Source organism: Tetrahymena thermophila (assembly GCF_000189635.1).
Source record: "Tetrahymena thermophila SB210 genomic scaffold scf_8254580, whole genome shotgun sequence".
Classification (NCBI taxonomy): Eukaryota; Ciliophora; class Oligohymenophorea; order Hymenostomatida; family Tetrahymenidae; genus Tetrahymena; species Tetrahymena thermophila.
Genome location: NW_002476351.1, coordinates 273102 through 289860, shown reverse-complemented (window position 1 = coordinate 289860; position 16759 = coordinate 273102). Strand labels below are relative to the sequence as shown.

Sequence of the window (16759 nt, the reverse complement as noted above, 5' to 3'; positions counted from 1 at the left end):
ATTATGGTTTATTCATTTACGGAAATCATCAAAATCATCACCATAGTCTTTTTCCTCAGGTTTAATATAAGTTTTTTTATCTGCATCCATACTATAGAAAGCTATGCTTAATAAAAAGGCAAATTGTTGAATTTCTTAAGATTCTTAAGGCATCATCAAATATTCTCTAAAATATACTTCTGTATTTTCTTTATTTTCTCTTAATTTGGCTACAAGCTTTCTGGTTTAGTAAGCTAAAGGATGCTTACTGTTACATGTAAACATCATGTTTTCAAAATCAATTTCAGATAAATCTTACTAGTAAGGCGAATATTCTTTTACAAACTCATAAATATCCTAATCAGACTTAACATCTCCAAAAATTTTGAGTGTATCAGCATTTTGATTATTTTATAGATACTCAATAATATCGAACATACCATTCTATCAAAACAAAGTAGAATAAAAATTTAATTTATTACAAATTAATTAAGGTAATTATTTACATGATAAACAGAACATCTGATCAGATTTGGTTCATTCAAAACAGCCATAAACAAAGAAAGTCCAGATAAAGGTGTAGTAGAATAGCCACAAATTTTGTTTGATATTTCTTGTTCCTTAATATATTTTGCAACATCTATCAAATCACAAAAATTAGTTAATCTTCTCTCTGCACACCCAGCCTTGAACCACTCTTCACTAATATCATAAGTACCTTATCAGAATAATCAATTTTTAAATTAGTTTTTAATATAATTTATTTATAAATAAATAAATATACCTCTCATGTGGGGATAAGCAATAATAACTCCTCTATCAAGTAACGAAACCATATTTGGTGTTAAGTCTTATATTTAAATTATAATTAAAATATGTTATAATGTTTATATATTACCATAAGCTCCTCTACTGTTTTCTTCTTAATTTAAATATAAAATACAAGGACTGTTAGCATTAACATATTATTTATTGTAAACTAAAGTAAATGGAATTTCAGATCCGTCTCTTGATTTTGCTTAAAGTCTATTTATTTTTAATTTACAAAATATTAACACTATTCATGTTACTTAAAATATTTATTACCTTTCCATTTAATAGTTTTAGCTTTAAAAGTTGACAAATAACCTAAGGTGATATGATTAACATTCCCTCATAGCCATATTATAGCTCATAAAATTTAAAGGTTAATTAGGAGTCTAATATATTTTATTTATTTATTTATTTATTTTTGAATTAAAATCGTAATTGAAAATAGTTACCATCAATGTAAAATTATAAGAGTTAGAAGTATAGTATTAGTTGGATTCAGGTTATATATCGTATAAATCTTCTTAAAAGGAGAGTGTGTGGAAAGATTTTGTTTTAAAATTGTAAATTTTGATATAATCTTTTTATTCTGGCATTTTAGACACTAGAATAGCTACATAATGCTAGAATACTTCAAAGTGCTTGATATATTCATCTATTCCTGCTTCAAAGAATAATTCTTTGTTTAAGCTTACTTCAATTGCTTAATATTTCTCTTTTTATACCATCTCCAAAAACTGGGACTTTAATGTACCAGTGCTAAGTGTGTTGCTTTCAACCATTTTTTTAGCCTCTTTATAAACCTCATTTATATTAACAACAGAAGGTTTTGTTTCTTAAGATTGTTTCATTTCAAGTAATTCTCTACTGCCTTTGGTGTAATTATTCATATATAACTAAAAAATTTTGAATATTTAATTTATTTTTTATAATTAAAAAAATTTACTTTTGTAGGTCTTTCATTTTTATATGATTAAGTATAAAAAACACTTGTATCTCCCATCTTCAATTTAGTAGAAGTGTCAACTGTTCTTTCCTATAAATAAATTCTATTTATATTTTCCAATTCAAATAAATAAATTTTACTAAAATAAGTCTAAAGTCTGTATTAGGCATATAAGTTTCTTTGAAATAAAGTTAATTTTAATCATTTCCACCAATAGAGCACGAGTCTATAAGAATGACATCTTTATTACTTATTTATCTAACTGTTTTTTATTAAGTATTTTTATATTTAATTAAATTAATTTTATGAAAGATTAATGAAATTTTAACTTATTGCTATCAATTTTTTTTATTCCCATTTGTTTAAAATAGTTTTATAAATGGCCATTTATTTTATTATTGAAATTATTTATTTATTTATTGCTTTCATTTGATTGCAACTTACTTAAAATAATTTTATTAGTTTTATAAAGAAAAAAGAAATATTTCTTTTAACAAAAACTTTATGATTTTTTAATTCTGAATTGGCTTTCTTTATGTTAATTCTTATTTTATTTACATGATGCAATATAAAATTTAAATAGATATTATCTTAAGAAAAATTTAATTACTGAAATCACAATAATTTATTTTGAAAATTTTAAAACATTTATAAAAATGTTAAATATAAATATTTACTTCTGAATTAAAAGTTAGGATTTTTCTCTTCAATGATAGTTTTAGGTTATATTTTAGAGATTTCAGGATCTTAAAGATTGAGGCTTGAGATGATGGAGAATCTACCAAGATCATTTTTTTGAGATAAATAAATGTTGTTAAAGCAATCATATGCAACTGTATCATCAATATTTGAAAATATACGAGGAATTAACTTTTTAGAATTCATATCTTTGATGATCATTATATATTCTTAATTGTTATTGTAAATATCAAAAATAAAGGAAATGTAATCATGGTCAGGACTGTAAATAATGTCTTAAAACATAACATGTCCTAGCTCGATTTCGTCTGCAAGATGTTCGATTCTCTTATCAAATTCAACATAGTTTTCTAAGAAGTTAAGAATCTCTTACTTGGTTATAACTTATTCTTCTTCATTATTTTCAGGATTAACTTCCATAATATTGAAAGGTTTAAATCTAAATTTTTAAATGCTAGTTCTATACAAACTCAAAGGGCATTCTTTAGTTACTCTTGGATCGCGGTTGTAATAAATAAATCTAATTTCAAATTAATTAATTAAAATTTAAGAGTTAAATTAAACCGAATTTACTCAATCAAGTATAATTTGAAATTGCTTTAATTTAATTTTAAGTTATTTACTTATCAGTATATAAAGGAACACTATCATGGATATCAGTTTTTTTTTTAAGATCACTAAGCAAAGAATCTTCTAACTAAGAGACCTTAATTAGAGACATATCTGAATACATGTTTTCTTTTTGAATAAACGAATCAATTTTCTTTTAAGTCATTTCATTTTCGAATTGAGTTTGAGAATTTTCTTTTGCTTCTATTTGCTCACTCATAGATTCAATTTCAGTAGTACTTTTGTATTTATTTAGTTAAAGGTAAGAATATTAATCAACTAGTGTTTCAAAGTCTGTTTTTAACACAGTTGACTCCTTATCATGTTAAGGGTAAATACGCATATCAATCATTCTTTTACTAAATTCACTAAAATTTCTAATCTTGGGCAAGTCTCGCTTCTTTTAAGGATCTGTTGTTAGCAATCTATCAATAGCAGTTTTTTTAATTCTTCCTTATTCAAGTTTAACAATTTTTCTTTCCATCACATGTTCGCTATCAAGTCTCTCCTCATACGTCTTGATTTCATGAAAAACCGTCTTTGTTCCTAACACTTTGTCAATATTTTGCATACGATTTCTTTCTAAATCACTAATATCTTTATTCTCTTCCAAAAATATTTCCTTATCTTCTTTTACGCTCATAGTTATTCTATTTCTAGGATCGTATTGACTGAGATCTTTCATTTTCTCATCGGGCTCTGGATCTTCTAGAAGTGCAATAATAGGATTCTTTTTATTGGTCTATCCTGTCATAGGATTAACTTTCTAAATGCTATTTCTTGCCGACTTTTTAAATAATCTAGTGAATATGGATTCATATTCTTCTCTGTTTGTAAAAGATTTCCTTAAACTTAACCTAATTAATCTGTTCATTTTTTATCAAAAATTTCTTAAATCTATCTATATATATATAATTATTTGCAAAGAATAATCTTAAATTAATTAATTCCAGAATTAATATTTTTAATTAAGATATGTAAGAATATCTTTTTTTGTCTTAAAACACAATTTTTAATAGCAAGTTATCAAATTTAACTTTTTAATCATTTTTTAAAAAGAAGTAGAGTTAAATTTGGTTTGCTATTTAAAATCAATAATATTTTGTGAGTAGAATCATAGAGATTATTTACTTTTATATAAATTTTAATGCTATGTATCTTAAATATTAAAATCTATATCATAAGATAAAATAGTTATTTTTTTATATTAAAATGTTGATTGGCTAGTAATTATTTGATAGATTGAGTTTATATTATGCTTTATAAATAAAACTTCTAAAACCGCTTAAATTTTTTTAATAAAAAAAATATAGTAATAATAAATATTTGATTTGTTTGTTAGTTAGTTAGTTAGTTAGCTAGATTTAATATCCACGAAATAGATATGAAAGAAATTAGAATTACATTTTCTAATCTTAAGTTAGTAGATAAGATATAGCACTATGTACCTGATATTGAAGGAGGTTACTTTTTAGAAATATATTATGGGTCTAAGAGAGTAACTTCTAAGCCTTTCAGAGTATCAAATTGTAATTACTTTAATTTAATGATAAAACTAGGTTTAGAATGAAGAAATTGAATTAATTTCATTTTTAAAAATAAAATGTAGAAAAAAAAGAAGCACCAATTACAAACAACTTATTTATCTTTAATATTTGTGGAAACAGTTTAGATTTTATTTTGAAATCCTACCAATCCTATGATTTTGTGGTAAAAATACTTAGATTTATTTGCAATCTAATTGTTTATTTACAATTTAGGCATCAGGACAATTAAAATTGGATGAAGTAAAAGACTAAGAAGTAGTAACAATAGATCTTTTGGTCGAAAGAGTTGTTTTTACTCGCTTAAGCTTTGGCATTAAGTAAATGATACAATATAATTTGCTTAATTTTAACTAAATTTATGTTTATTTAAATAGTGTAATTGAAAATATTATTGAGAAAGAAGTTATAGTAGAAAAGGATGAAGACTGCTTTAAACCTCCAGAGCCAGAAATAGATTTAGAAGAAGTTAGAAGAAAAGAAGAAGAAGAGAGATAGAAATTATTAGAAGAACAAGAAGCACTCAGAAGGGCAGAATTAAATAAAAACGCAATTACATATACAAATATATAAGTTAAAGATGCTCCTTATTATTGAAACATCTGCAATAAATTATTTTAATTTTAAAATCTTGTATTTTTTATATTAAAAATAAAATTCAGATGTAACATTTCTATAACAAATTTAACTGAAATAAGATTTGGATTTGATTATAAAAAATATAAAGTTTAAATTATATTCAAAACTCCTTCAAATTATTTATATTAATATAAAACATTTATTTCAAAAGCACAATTGTTGAATTATTCTTCATTTAAATAAAGAATGAAGTATTCATTTTGTCCTAAAATAAAATAAATTTTAAAGCAATATAAGAAAATATAAATGAGAAAGGAAAAAATTTTTGATATTTATTCAAAAATAGAATTAAGATCTAATTAATTATTTATTCTCTTGACTATTAATGTTATAACATTTTATTCTTTTTTTCGAAAAAATATTATTAAATTTTAATTCAAAATAATAGAAAATCATAATTTTAACTTACCTCTCTATTCATATAGGAGAGTAAATTATTTTATTATTATTATTTAAAAATAGTGACATAATATTATATTACATTAATAAATAAAATTAGGTACCATTATATTATTTTAAAAGTTCAATAAAATTTCCAAATTAATTTTGAAAAATAGATATATTAAAAAGTGATATGTTTTTTACATGTTGCAGAACCCCCTTTGGGTAATTGATTATAGATTATAAATATAACCAATTACTAAAAACTCTAGAAATCGTTACGATTATAAAATGAAGCTAAATAATAATATATACTGCTTTTATTGAAATGTAAATTATACTTTGATTTATAATAATACTTTAAAATGTATAAATAGATTTAAATATATGATTTGTTAATTTTCTTCAAAAAAGATAATATTCCTTCTCAATAATAAATAGAAAAATAAATTTAATTCTATTTCAAAATTAAAATAGCAATTTAAATAATTTATTAATTTACAGTTTTTATAAAATATTTGTTTGTTTGTTATATTATAGTAAAAAAAAGTTTTTATGGTGAAAATTTTATGTTAAGCTTATAAATTAAGAGAATGCAAAATATTAATTTTTTATTTACAGATTTATCTATCTATCTATCAATCTATATTTTTGGAAAGTAATAATTTAATAAAAGTAATTAATTAATAATTTATTTTCATTTGCTATATCCTTTTAGTATTTGTTGAAGATATTTTGCAATAGCATCACCTTCATGATATGCACTTACTTTTACGTTTTAGAACCTTGACTAATTTTAAGAAAACCAGTCCAATAAATCCTGTTGTGCATTTGCTACAATAAATCCTTAACCTGCACAACAAAGCAAATCTACGTCATTCAAAGAGTCACCGAAGGCAGCAGATTTTGTATAATCAGTTTTTAGAATTTTCATGCAAACAAACTATAAAGATGATCCTTTATCTGCTCTCTCTGGAAGTATGTCCAAGAATCTATGATTTCCGTGGCCAGATATTATATATTTCCAGTTTTATTTAAGCTCTAAAAACGCTTTTTTCATCAATACCTATTAAATTAAAAATGAAATTTACTTAAGCCAAATATAACATTTTCATTCATTTTACATCTAATTTATCTCTTTATCTAGAATCTTTTTCAGTTAAAAGGAAAGAACCTTTATATAAACTGACTCCTTCACTCAAATTTGGCCATGCAGCTGGAAATTCTTTCTTCACAAAGTCATATAATGCTTATAAATCCCAATTATCCTGAGTGATATATTAAATCCAAGCTTAATTTTAATTATATGGATTCGTTTCAAATTCATCTTACGATGTCCCAAGTTAGTATATTTCAGAGCCGCAAGAACCAACTAAAATATCAGGAAAAAGCAAATGAACATTCTTTTACAAATCTTTAAAGCTTTATAGATTTCTACCTTTATTCATACATACATTAAATAAAATAATTTTAAAATACCATTTTAATCAAAAGAAAAAATAAATGAAAAAAGAAATAGTTTTGAGCTATTTTAAAATTATATTTTTTATTTACAAGCCATAAAATAAAATCGAAATGAAATTGAATAAATAGATAGATAGATATAAATATAGAATTTTATGACTTGTAAATAAAAAATATATGAAATTTCATCTGTATTTTTTGTTTCACTAGAGTAATAATTTAAAAATAGAATATCTAACAATCTATATTGATAAATAGAGGTTGAGAGTTAGATTTAATTAATAATGTCTTGATTTTTTTTAATGAAATAAATTTGAAGTATACCTGTAGAATACACGAGCTTTAAGTTTGCATTACAAAATAGTCCGTTAGTTATAAAAAATCTTTTAAAAGCCTCATGTATGTGGAAATCTCCGTAGAGAGTTCCATCGATATCTGTAAAAATAACTAGCTTATCAGGTAGCTTTTACTAATTAACTTTCACTATATACCCTTGATAAATTGCAAAAACCCCTGTTTAGTCTATTAAAAAGTTATTTCCCTTTGTGTAAGACTGCTTTGTGTCTTATCGAGGATTCTCCCATTTCACTTTAGTATCATCTTCATTATCACTACAAAAAACAAATTCCAGATATTAATCGTATTCCAAAATAAAATCCTATTCATAGACATCAGTTCTACATGAACTTTTTTTCATTATGTACTGATCCCAGTGCAACGCTTCTTCGTCGCTTTTAAGGTAGCTAGAACCGATGGTAAAGTGTATCCTTGGGCGATAAAGGGAAGTAAAATAATACAATTTAACTATATTTTCATTCATGCGTTCTTCCATTTTTAGTTTGTATGAGACTCAATCAATCAATGTTTATATATGTGATTTTATTTGTTTATTAGTTTATTTTTTGTAATTAATTTAATGGTCTTTGAATTAAATAATTTGATAGATTTCAATTTAGATATTTAATCAAATAAGCATTTTAAACAAACATTTAAAATAAAATATAAGTTTGCTAACATCATCAGACAAATAAAAAATATTACAAGTTAATTATGATCAGATGAGCACTTATCGAATGAATATTAACATAAGCCATAATATTTGTAAATTTTTAGCTAACAAATGATTTATTTTTCTTTTAAAAATTTGATTTTTTTTTGTGTAACAATAAACACAATATATATTAAGATACAATAAATATTCTAAAAACTCATCAATATCTCGAATTCTCGTTTTGTTTCATAGCATAGTCTTTTTAGATTGACTAAGGCACATTTACTGATTCTTTTAAATAAAAAAGTTAATATTTATTTATTTATTTTCATTCTTTTTTCCTGTTTATAATTTTTCTAGAGCAAAATTTAATAATATAAATTCTTTTTTTGCAATAAATAATTTACATTATAAAAGCATGTAAGGATTCTCTACATATTTATCAAAGTTTAGCTACTTAGAAAGTTTGCTTAATTCTTCTTCATTCTGTGGACTTACTTTTTTTTGCTTTTATTTTGTTGAATTATTTCCAAAAATGTTTGTAAAATTACTCTTTAAATCAAAAAAGAGGGATAAAAAATAATTAAAAATGTAGTAAGTATCAAAAGTAAGTTACTCTTCAGCAGAAATATTATGTTTGATAAATAATTAAATAGGATCAAAAATTACTTTCGATTAAATAAAAAAGTGATATTTAATAAACATTCAAATAGCAATAAAAAAAATATGTTAAATGTAATCAAAAATATTAATTTAAATATTTTAAAATAATTTTACATTTGCTATATATTAGCTAATAGTAAACTATAATTTCTTTGTAAACTTTTCTAATTCTTCATATTTAATAGCAAGTTCTTGATTTATAACCACTCCATCTTTAGTAACAAACTATGGTTGCTTAGTACTTTGCTCGGTTTTCTGGGGTTTCTCAATTTTCTAATATATTATTTTGAACATTGAATAAATTATTCCTAAATTAATATTTTTGTTTATACATTTTATTGAGGCTTATAAAATAGCCTAGGAGTTTGATTCATTATATCTGCTTTGTTAGATTTGGGTAAGCTTGCTTCACTTTTAGAAGGCAAATTATGTACCACAGAGGAGTTATTCTTTTTATTTTATTAAGATTTCTAAGGAGATTTACTGACAGAGGAGTTACTAATTTATTCTTTTTTGTTGCTAAAACTATTATTAGCATTAAAAATAAAGCTATTTTTGTTGTTGCTGCTAAAAACTTTTTCATTAGGTATTGGGTTATTAAATTTTTAGTTTTAAGTTTCTTAATGCTAATAAAAGCTTTATAAGATTTGTTTTTCACTTTTATTTACAGCATTCCTAATTGGTGAGAAAGAGGAAGAAGTTTTGCTTTTAACTGGATATTTGCGAGAATATTTCATGCATATTTTAATAAATTCTAATGAATTAATACCATTTTTCCAAATTTTGTCAGCCTTATTTTATTCTTAATTTAATTTTCTTATCTAGTTCCCTATTTAAGTAATTTATTCAGGCCCAAATATTCTGCATATTATTCCCGACCATTCCTCTTTTAATAATTAAAGATAGATTTTAATAAATTGCAAATTATTTATTTAATTAAGAAGAAGAGATTTTTTAAGCAAATATTTTTTGTATGCAATTGTAAATATAATTTGATTACCAAACTACAAATTATATTAGTCCAAAAAAATGATAGTGTTTCTATGATCATAAATATATGAAAAGATAAGCTTTCTAATTTTGAAGTATTTAACTAAAATAGACAATCCTAATCTATCGGACGCAGAAATTAGCTTATAAAGATACTCTAATTCATATATTTAGTTGCAATAAAATCTTAAGCTATAAGTAAATATAGTGATGAATTGGGTTTCTTTATCATGGTTTTGATTATTATTGAATCTCTCTCTCTATAATAAAATAATTTGAATGATAGATAAAACATATATTTTCAAAGACAGATTAATTTACATTAAAGTTTATCATCAAGCTCATAAAGTTGTGAGACTAATTTATGTATTTTGGTACTAACATTTCTTAAAGGTAATCTAGTATTTAATACTATTTTAATAGATACTTCTCCTAATTTTTTAACAAATTTATGGTAATTCGCTCTGATAAATTGCAAATAAAAAGAAATCGAAGCTAAATTCAAACCTTTTCAAAGTAGTGATCATACATTCCTTTTACAATCAACTAATTTCTAAATAAATCAATGTTTTAAGCTTATAAATCAATGTCATCGATTGAATCGTCTATCATATTTTTTTTTAATTAATCTTAAAGTTATTGGTTAATAAGTATAAAAATTAAACTTAAAAAATTAAATAAATAAATAAATTATTTATTACCAAACACTAAAAATATTTAACGAATATATTTAATTGATTCTGATATATGTTCTCAAGTAATAAAATTATTTTTGAATATAATTAGAATCCTTCTTAATAATTTACTTTTTTTCTAATTTAATTAAATTCTATAGTTTTTCTATCACTAATCAACTTTATTTTAGAAAATTAAGATTATCCAAAATATTATTTTTATTTTTAACTAAATTTTATATTTTAAAAGTAAATATTTACTTTTTAGCTAAAAGATGGAATTAGTAAAAAATTAAAAATTTACTACTAAAGTTAAAAAGCAGTTAGAATATCCACAAAAATAATTAAAATGAATATATTTTTTTTTTATAGATCAAAAGTCAAGCTAATATTGCAAAATATGATTGAGAGACTTGAAAAAATAAAAAATTTTTATTTTAGTAAGTCTTCATTTAGGCTTTTTATTATCATTCTGCTATTATAACTTCAAAATTTATCTAAAAATATCATAAAGTACCTTAATTAATTTTTATCTTAAAATTATAATTTCAATTAGCTAAATATTATTAATTTTTTAATGAAGTATTAGAACTAATTTTTAAAGTCTATAAAAAGACTAAATTAAATGAGGGTATATGTTTTATAGAGAGGAGGTCTAATACTATACAAAAATATATATAAAAAAGCAATAATTTTAATTTTTGTAATATATTATATTTTTAGTTAAAAAAAGATGTAGATTTAATGAATAGGAGTGAATAGATAAATAATTCAAATTTAAATTAATAAGGTTTAATTGCAAAAGTTACTTTAGTTACAATAACAAAAATAATACAGTCAATTAATTTAAAACAAATTTGTTAGAATTAATGAGTAAAATTGAAAGATTAAAAGATTATTATTTAAATAAAATCTAATAGATTGAAAGTTAATTCATGATTTAAAACTAAATAAGCAATGGATTTATTACAATTATTTTAATTTAAAAAATAAAAATAGAGCTTTAAGAATTGTGTTAATAAAATAAGATAGAAGTACTACATTAAAATTAAGAAACTTTATTTACTATGATTATTTTGTTTATTCTGAAAGCTGAAGTAACAAACATTAGATGTTAACTAATGTAAATATTTTCAGAAATATAGTTTTGATACATCCTATAGAACTTAATTTTTTTTTTTTTTTTGATAATAAGATGATGTTAATCATTTGTTTGCTTAAAACATATATAAATATACTCTTCTCTTTAAATATAATTTTTTTTTCAAGTAAGATAGATCATTTGTATTAAATATTAAAAACATCAAAAAGAAAAAAGAATTTCATCCAAAAATAGATTAACAAACAAATAATTAAAAAATAATACACTCAATTCTAAAGAAATGTCATTAATTTTTAAAAAGAAATCTATTAAAAATGCAAGCTCTTTATTTAAATTGTAAATACTTGATTTTATGAATACCTCTCAAACTTATATTTTTATTTTTAGAACTGAAAAGGAAATAGAATGGGTTATTCTCGTGAATAACAAGTCATATTACACGATTCACTTCGTTTATAGCGATTTAGCTAACCAAAAGATTCTGAAGCTAAATGAATTAACATTATTAAAAGCTAACATGTAAATCATAGAATTAATTAAGCATATTGCAAAGAAGTGAACTAATTAAAATGTTTTTTTAAATTAAAAATCAAAGAAAAAAGGATAATTTAGACCATACTTTCCAAATTGAAAACATTGATTTCACAATCAAATACAATAAAGATCAAAAGCAATTTTAACTTTTGGCATATGGAAATGACATTGAACAATATTCAGAAGAAAATATTAAGAAATAATCTTTTCATAAATCAGCCACACATAGCTATAGTGTAGGAAATTAGTATCAATAACCACCTATATAAAATTAATATAATTCAGCTTAGTTAGGTCGCTCTTAAACCTATAGTTAGCCTTTGTAAGCACAACAAGCTTACTAATAAAATTAACAACAAGCCTTTAAACCAAATTAATAATAAGTTGCTCCATAATAGATGATGCTCCCTCCTGAAAAATAAATTGAAATTACAGAAAATTTAGTCTAAATGTTTGACGTAAATAATCATTTTACTATATTTTTTAAGTGATTAAATCATATTTTATCTATTTTAAATACTTCAATTTCAATTTATTTATTTATTGATAAAGTAAAGACAAAATATTATTTTGTTTAGTCAACCACTGACTGACTGAATCAATCAATCTTCTTTGACAAATTAGATCTATTTTATAATTAATGTTAGAAAAACTTAATTTAATTCATTTGTTTATTTTTAAAGGATGTCATAGACAGCTGCAAATTAAATAAAGATGTTATAGATTCTGAAGACTTAAGAGAGTTAAAGAAATCAATTTAAATTTACTAAAACTCTTTAACTTTATGCTTAAAGTAATCCAAAAATAAAATTTATTTTCAAATATTTAGCTTATATTAATCTTAAAAAGCATGAATGTTAGTGAGTCAATGATGGACAAGCTATTAAAGATCATTGAAAGAATTAACAATGTAAATAAAAATTTCATTTTTGACATTTTATTATATTTTATAGTCTATGCTTAATCAATATTTATAATTATATACAGTCTTTAAGATACTATGAAAAGATTCTTACTAGAGAAATTGTTATTGATAATATTGATTTCGGAGCAAGTCGTGCCTAATTTAATGTAATAAATTTATTTTTAAATTAATGATTTTTCTTTAAATTTTATTTAATTAAAAAAAGAAATAAAACAATGTAGCTGTTGCTCCTTAAAATCAAGCTCAAAATTAGTAAAATAATAACAACAACAATGATAATCTTTTGTTACATAACTTTTCTGATAGTAGTAATTCTGATGATGACCAAAAAGCCCCTTAATAAATCAATCATAACTATCCTTAATAACCACAAAGTTAAGTGCTCTTTTATTAAAACTAATAAATGTAAAAATAAGCCTCACAACAAGAAGCCTAATCAGAGGCACTATAATAATCTTATAAATAACCAAATAAAATGTTGCTTCCAAGTCTACCTCCATAATAAATAAAGCAATATCCTCAAGTTAAGCTAAATGAATAATTATCTCCTCAGCCTCTAAATAATTCTAATAAAATTAATAATATTTAAGGTCAAAAGTAAGATATAGATGATGAGAACATGTGCATAATTTGTATGAATGAAGAAAGTGCATATACATTAATCCCTTGTGGACATAAAAAATACTGTGGAGCTTGTGCTGAAGAAATGGTAAAATAAAAATAATGTGCATTTTGCAGAAAACCTTGCTAATAATCATTAAGAATATTTGATTGAAAATAATATCAATTAATTTATTGTGATATTAGAATATAGCAATACTTAAAAATTCTAGCAAGCAAGCAAGTAAACAAACAAATAAACTAAATAAATAAATAAATCAATAAACAAATCACCTTAAAAATAAAACAAAAAGGCTATATAAAATTTCAATATTAATTAATTTATCTTTGAATATCTTGTAATTGTTTAATTTTATGCGTATTTTTATCTTATAAAACTATTTAATTGCTAAAAAATAGTCTATTTCATTGATAAATAAATATAAAATAAATTATGTAAATTAATTTTCATTTTATACAAACTATTTTATATGATGTATTGTTTATTAAAAATAAGCTTAATCTCTATATTGTTTGGTTAATAAAATTATTATCTTTAAAGATTTTAAAATCCTATAAGCTATATATCACTATATTTAAATCACCGTTTAAATGTTTAAAGCATAAAATCCAAGATGTTAGTATTTATAAACATTAACACTATTCTTTATAATTTTGAATTATTATCAAATTACTAAAAGATATTATTCTTTTTTCTAACTCAAAAAAGTCCCCTATTATAAATGAATCGATAGAATGTGAAAATTTTTCAATCAGCCAAAATCCAAAGTTTTAAGTATTTACTTTTTTATGTATTTCGGTTTTTCAAAACATTCTATTGATCCTTAATATAAAAAGATATTAAAGCTATATTCATTTATTTAATTTCATACCTCAAAACAATCTAGATTAATCTGAGCATTTGGTAAATTATCTAATTTAAATATAAGTAAATTTTATCAACTTTATGTTATTACTATAAAAATAAAAATTACTAAATTTTAAATGATAATATTTAATTAATAAGGAAATTCTATTAAATTTATTATGTAAATTAAATGAAATTAATTAGGGTTTAATAATTCTAAAAATCATGCTTAAATATTTAATTACTGGTTTTTATAAGATAAGGTTATTTTAAATTCATTTTTTAAAATAAAATTTTCGTTTGAATTAAAAATAGAACAAAAAGAATTTATTTATTTATTTGTTAATTTATTTATTTATTATTTTATTAATTATATATAAAAGAAAACTAACTTTTTGATAACCTTTCTAAATGATAAGATTTGATTAATTACGAAATAATAATTATTTTATATATTACAGATTTAAGTAGATATTAATTTTATTTGTCTTTGATATTCTTATAAAATTTATATTTTTATTTTAAAGCAGACAGGAATTGTTTAAACTCTTTTTTATTCTAAAGCATCATCCTACTAATTGTTTGTTTTTTTGTTTAGCTGGTGTGTTTTGCAGTATTTTAACTTATTACTTTGTTAATTTCTTTACAAAAATAAATTAGTGTAATGCTTTCTAAAATTATTTTATGTTTATAGTTTGTGAATTTGCTGGAGAATTTAATTTTTAATGTATATAAAAGTATCCGTTCAATATATTTCTTTCATCAATTGCTGATTCACTATTATTGATTTTATTAAGCAGCAGATCTTTCTTCGTCTTCGTTACGTAAATATTCACCCACATCACTTTGATTGAAAACAACAACACCAGTAGGATCCATATCCTTGGCTTAAAGAGTACCCCTGGCAGCAATACCAAAACCAAGAGGCATGTCATTCATAGAGAAAATAACAACACCAGCGTATTAAACTATATTTTCAGTCATTCTACCTACGTGGGCCTTAATAACGTGGTTACCGTAACAGTAAGATTGTTCACCCTAAGGTTTGAGCCAGACTTTATTCTTGGCAAACTTGGCTAAATAATCTAAACAAGTGATGCTCAATCTGAATTTTCCACCCTTAGTGAATTTACCAAAGCATGTACCAGCGCTAATTAGTAGTAAATAATAATTTATTAATACATTTTGACATTAATTATCATAAAGATTTGTAAAATTCTCAAAGTAGAATTAGATGTTATTGCTTGCTTGCTCTTAATTAAAATTAAAGTGCTTTTTTTATTTTCAATAATTGACAATTTAGCCATTTATTGACAAAAAATGTAGATTATTTGCTAGAGTGATAACTAAGGATAAAATTTAAATGAAAAAATTTATAAAAAATTACTGCATCAACTAGTCTCTGCCAATATTTTGAGCTTATTTCATAATTGATTCACTCATGTAATAAACACGATCTTTTACAAGACGGAAAACGTGAGGTTCATCAGTTCTATCGATTAAGAATTTAATGTTTGGGCCAATGTATTCTGAAAGCTTAGTGAAAAAGACTTTAGTTTCTTCGTCAGTTAATAATCTCATGCTTTGCTATAAATTTATAAAGTTGATTGTATATTTTGTAGAGTGTCAGTGAGTGAGCTTATTAATATATCTATCTATCTATGTTTGTTTGTTTGACAACAAATTTACTTGTTTTTTTGCTTGAAAAAATATATTAGAAACCTTGTATTTTTATTATGTATTATTTGTTTGGATTTAATTAGTTTAATTTTGACTCTTGTTTTTAAATTTCTTTTTCTCGTTAGAAGATTTAATAGCAATTTGATCAATAATCAATTTGATATAAAAACAAACAAGCAATTTAATAAATTATTAAAAAATATAATTCCAATAAAAATATGCAATTCATAATATCCTTTCATAATATCATACACTTATTCATTTTCTATTCTCTTTTTCAATTCTAAAATCTAATTAACCATTTCAAGAATACCCGTCTAGCTCAGTCGGTAGAGCGCCAGCCTTTTAAGCTGGTGGTCGAGGGTTCGAGCCCCTCGGTGGGTGATTTTTTTATTTAATTTTTATTAAATTTTTTTGATTTATTTATTATTAGAAATTAAAAAATTTTTATTTTAATCTTATTGAAATTTTTCAGCAACCATTTTTTTCTTTAAATTCTTAAAAAATTATTTTAAAATTATTCTTTTTGATTAAATTTAAATTTGATTTTTTGTAAAATATATATTTAACTTAATAGGAAAATTGTAGTATAAAATAAAAAGTTATAAATGCAATGCAGTTTACTAAATTAGCCCATGACAAAATAAGAAAATTATTTTTT

The 16759-nt window shown here is 22.4% G+C and overlaps 6 protein-coding genes across 6 annotated transcripts; 2 read left to right on the top strand and 4 right to left on the bottom strand. All coding sequences in view use genetic code 6, as the record gives it.

The window, feature by feature from the left end:
- Positions 1–12: 12 nt before the first annotated feature.
- Positions 13–3917, bottom strand: TTHERM_00590290 (prolyl oligopeptidase family protein; the record flags this gene model as incomplete). Its single annotated transcript, XM_001019936.3, has 10 exons — positions 13–423; positions 486–697; positions 764–829; positions 878–1005; positions 1066–1178; positions 1242–1685; positions 1736–1825; positions 1876–1997; positions 2413–2954; positions 3058–3917. The coding sequence occupies 10 exons, from the start codon at positions 3915–3917 to the stop codon at positions 13–15; spliced, it is 2988 nt and encodes a 995-aa protein (XP_001019936.2).
- Positions 3918–4427: 510 nt separating this feature from the next.
- Positions 4428–5184, top strand: TTHERM_00590280 (hypothetical protein; the record flags this gene model as incomplete). The annotated part of the gene is made up of 4 exons (XM_001019935.3): positions 4428–4572; positions 4653–4753; positions 4804–4907; positions 4965–5184. The coding sequence occupies 4 exons, from the start codon at positions 4428–4430 to the stop codon at positions 5182–5184; spliced, it is 570 nt and encodes a 189-aa protein (XP_001019935.2).
- A 1120-nt stretch (positions 5185–6304) lies between these two features.
- Positions 6305–7903, bottom strand: TTHERM_00590270 (sucrose-6F-phosphate phosphohydrolase; the record flags this gene model as incomplete). The annotated part of the gene is made up of 3 exons (XM_001019934.3): positions 6305–6673; positions 6732–7045; positions 7396–7903. The coding sequence occupies 3 exons, from the start codon at positions 7901–7903 to the stop codon at positions 6305–6307; spliced, it is 1191 nt and encodes a 396-aa protein (XP_001019934.1).
- A 379-nt stretch (positions 7904–8282) lies between these two features.
- Positions 8283–10327, bottom strand: TTHERM_00590260 (hypothetical protein; the record flags this gene model as incomplete). The annotated part of the gene is made up of 7 exons (XM_001019933.2): positions 8283–8353; positions 8470–8569; positions 8840–8998; positions 9058–9611; positions 9726–9975; positions 10037–10147; positions 10223–10327. The coding sequence occupies 7 exons, from the start codon at positions 10325–10327 to the stop codon at positions 8283–8285; spliced, it is 1350 nt and encodes a 449-aa protein (XP_001019933.2).
- A 1333-nt stretch (positions 10328–11660) lies between these two features.
- On the top strand, positions 11661–13725 carry TTHERM_00590250 (zinc finger, C3HC4 type (RING finger) protein; the record flags this gene model as incomplete). The annotated part of the gene is made up of 7 exons (XM_001019932.2): positions 11661–11827; positions 11879–12010; positions 12087–12483; positions 12709–12818; positions 12875–12935; positions 13013–13096; positions 13156–13725. Exons 1-7 carry the CDS (start codon positions 11772–11774, stop codon positions 13723–13725), a joined length of 1410 nt encoding a protein of 469 aa, XP_001019932.2. The 5' UTR covers positions 11661–11771.
- Positions 13726–15192: 1467 nt separating this feature from the next.
- Positions 15193–15999, bottom strand: TTHERM_00590240 (60S ribosome subunit biogenesis NIP7-like protein; the record flags this gene model as incomplete). Its single annotated transcript, XM_001019931.3, has 2 exons — positions 15193–15568; positions 15806–15999. The coding sequence occupies 2 exons, from the start codon at positions 15997–15999 to the stop codon at positions 15193–15195; spliced, it is 570 nt and encodes a 189-aa protein (XP_001019931.1).
- Between the last annotated feature and the right edge of the window lie 760 nt (positions 16000–16759).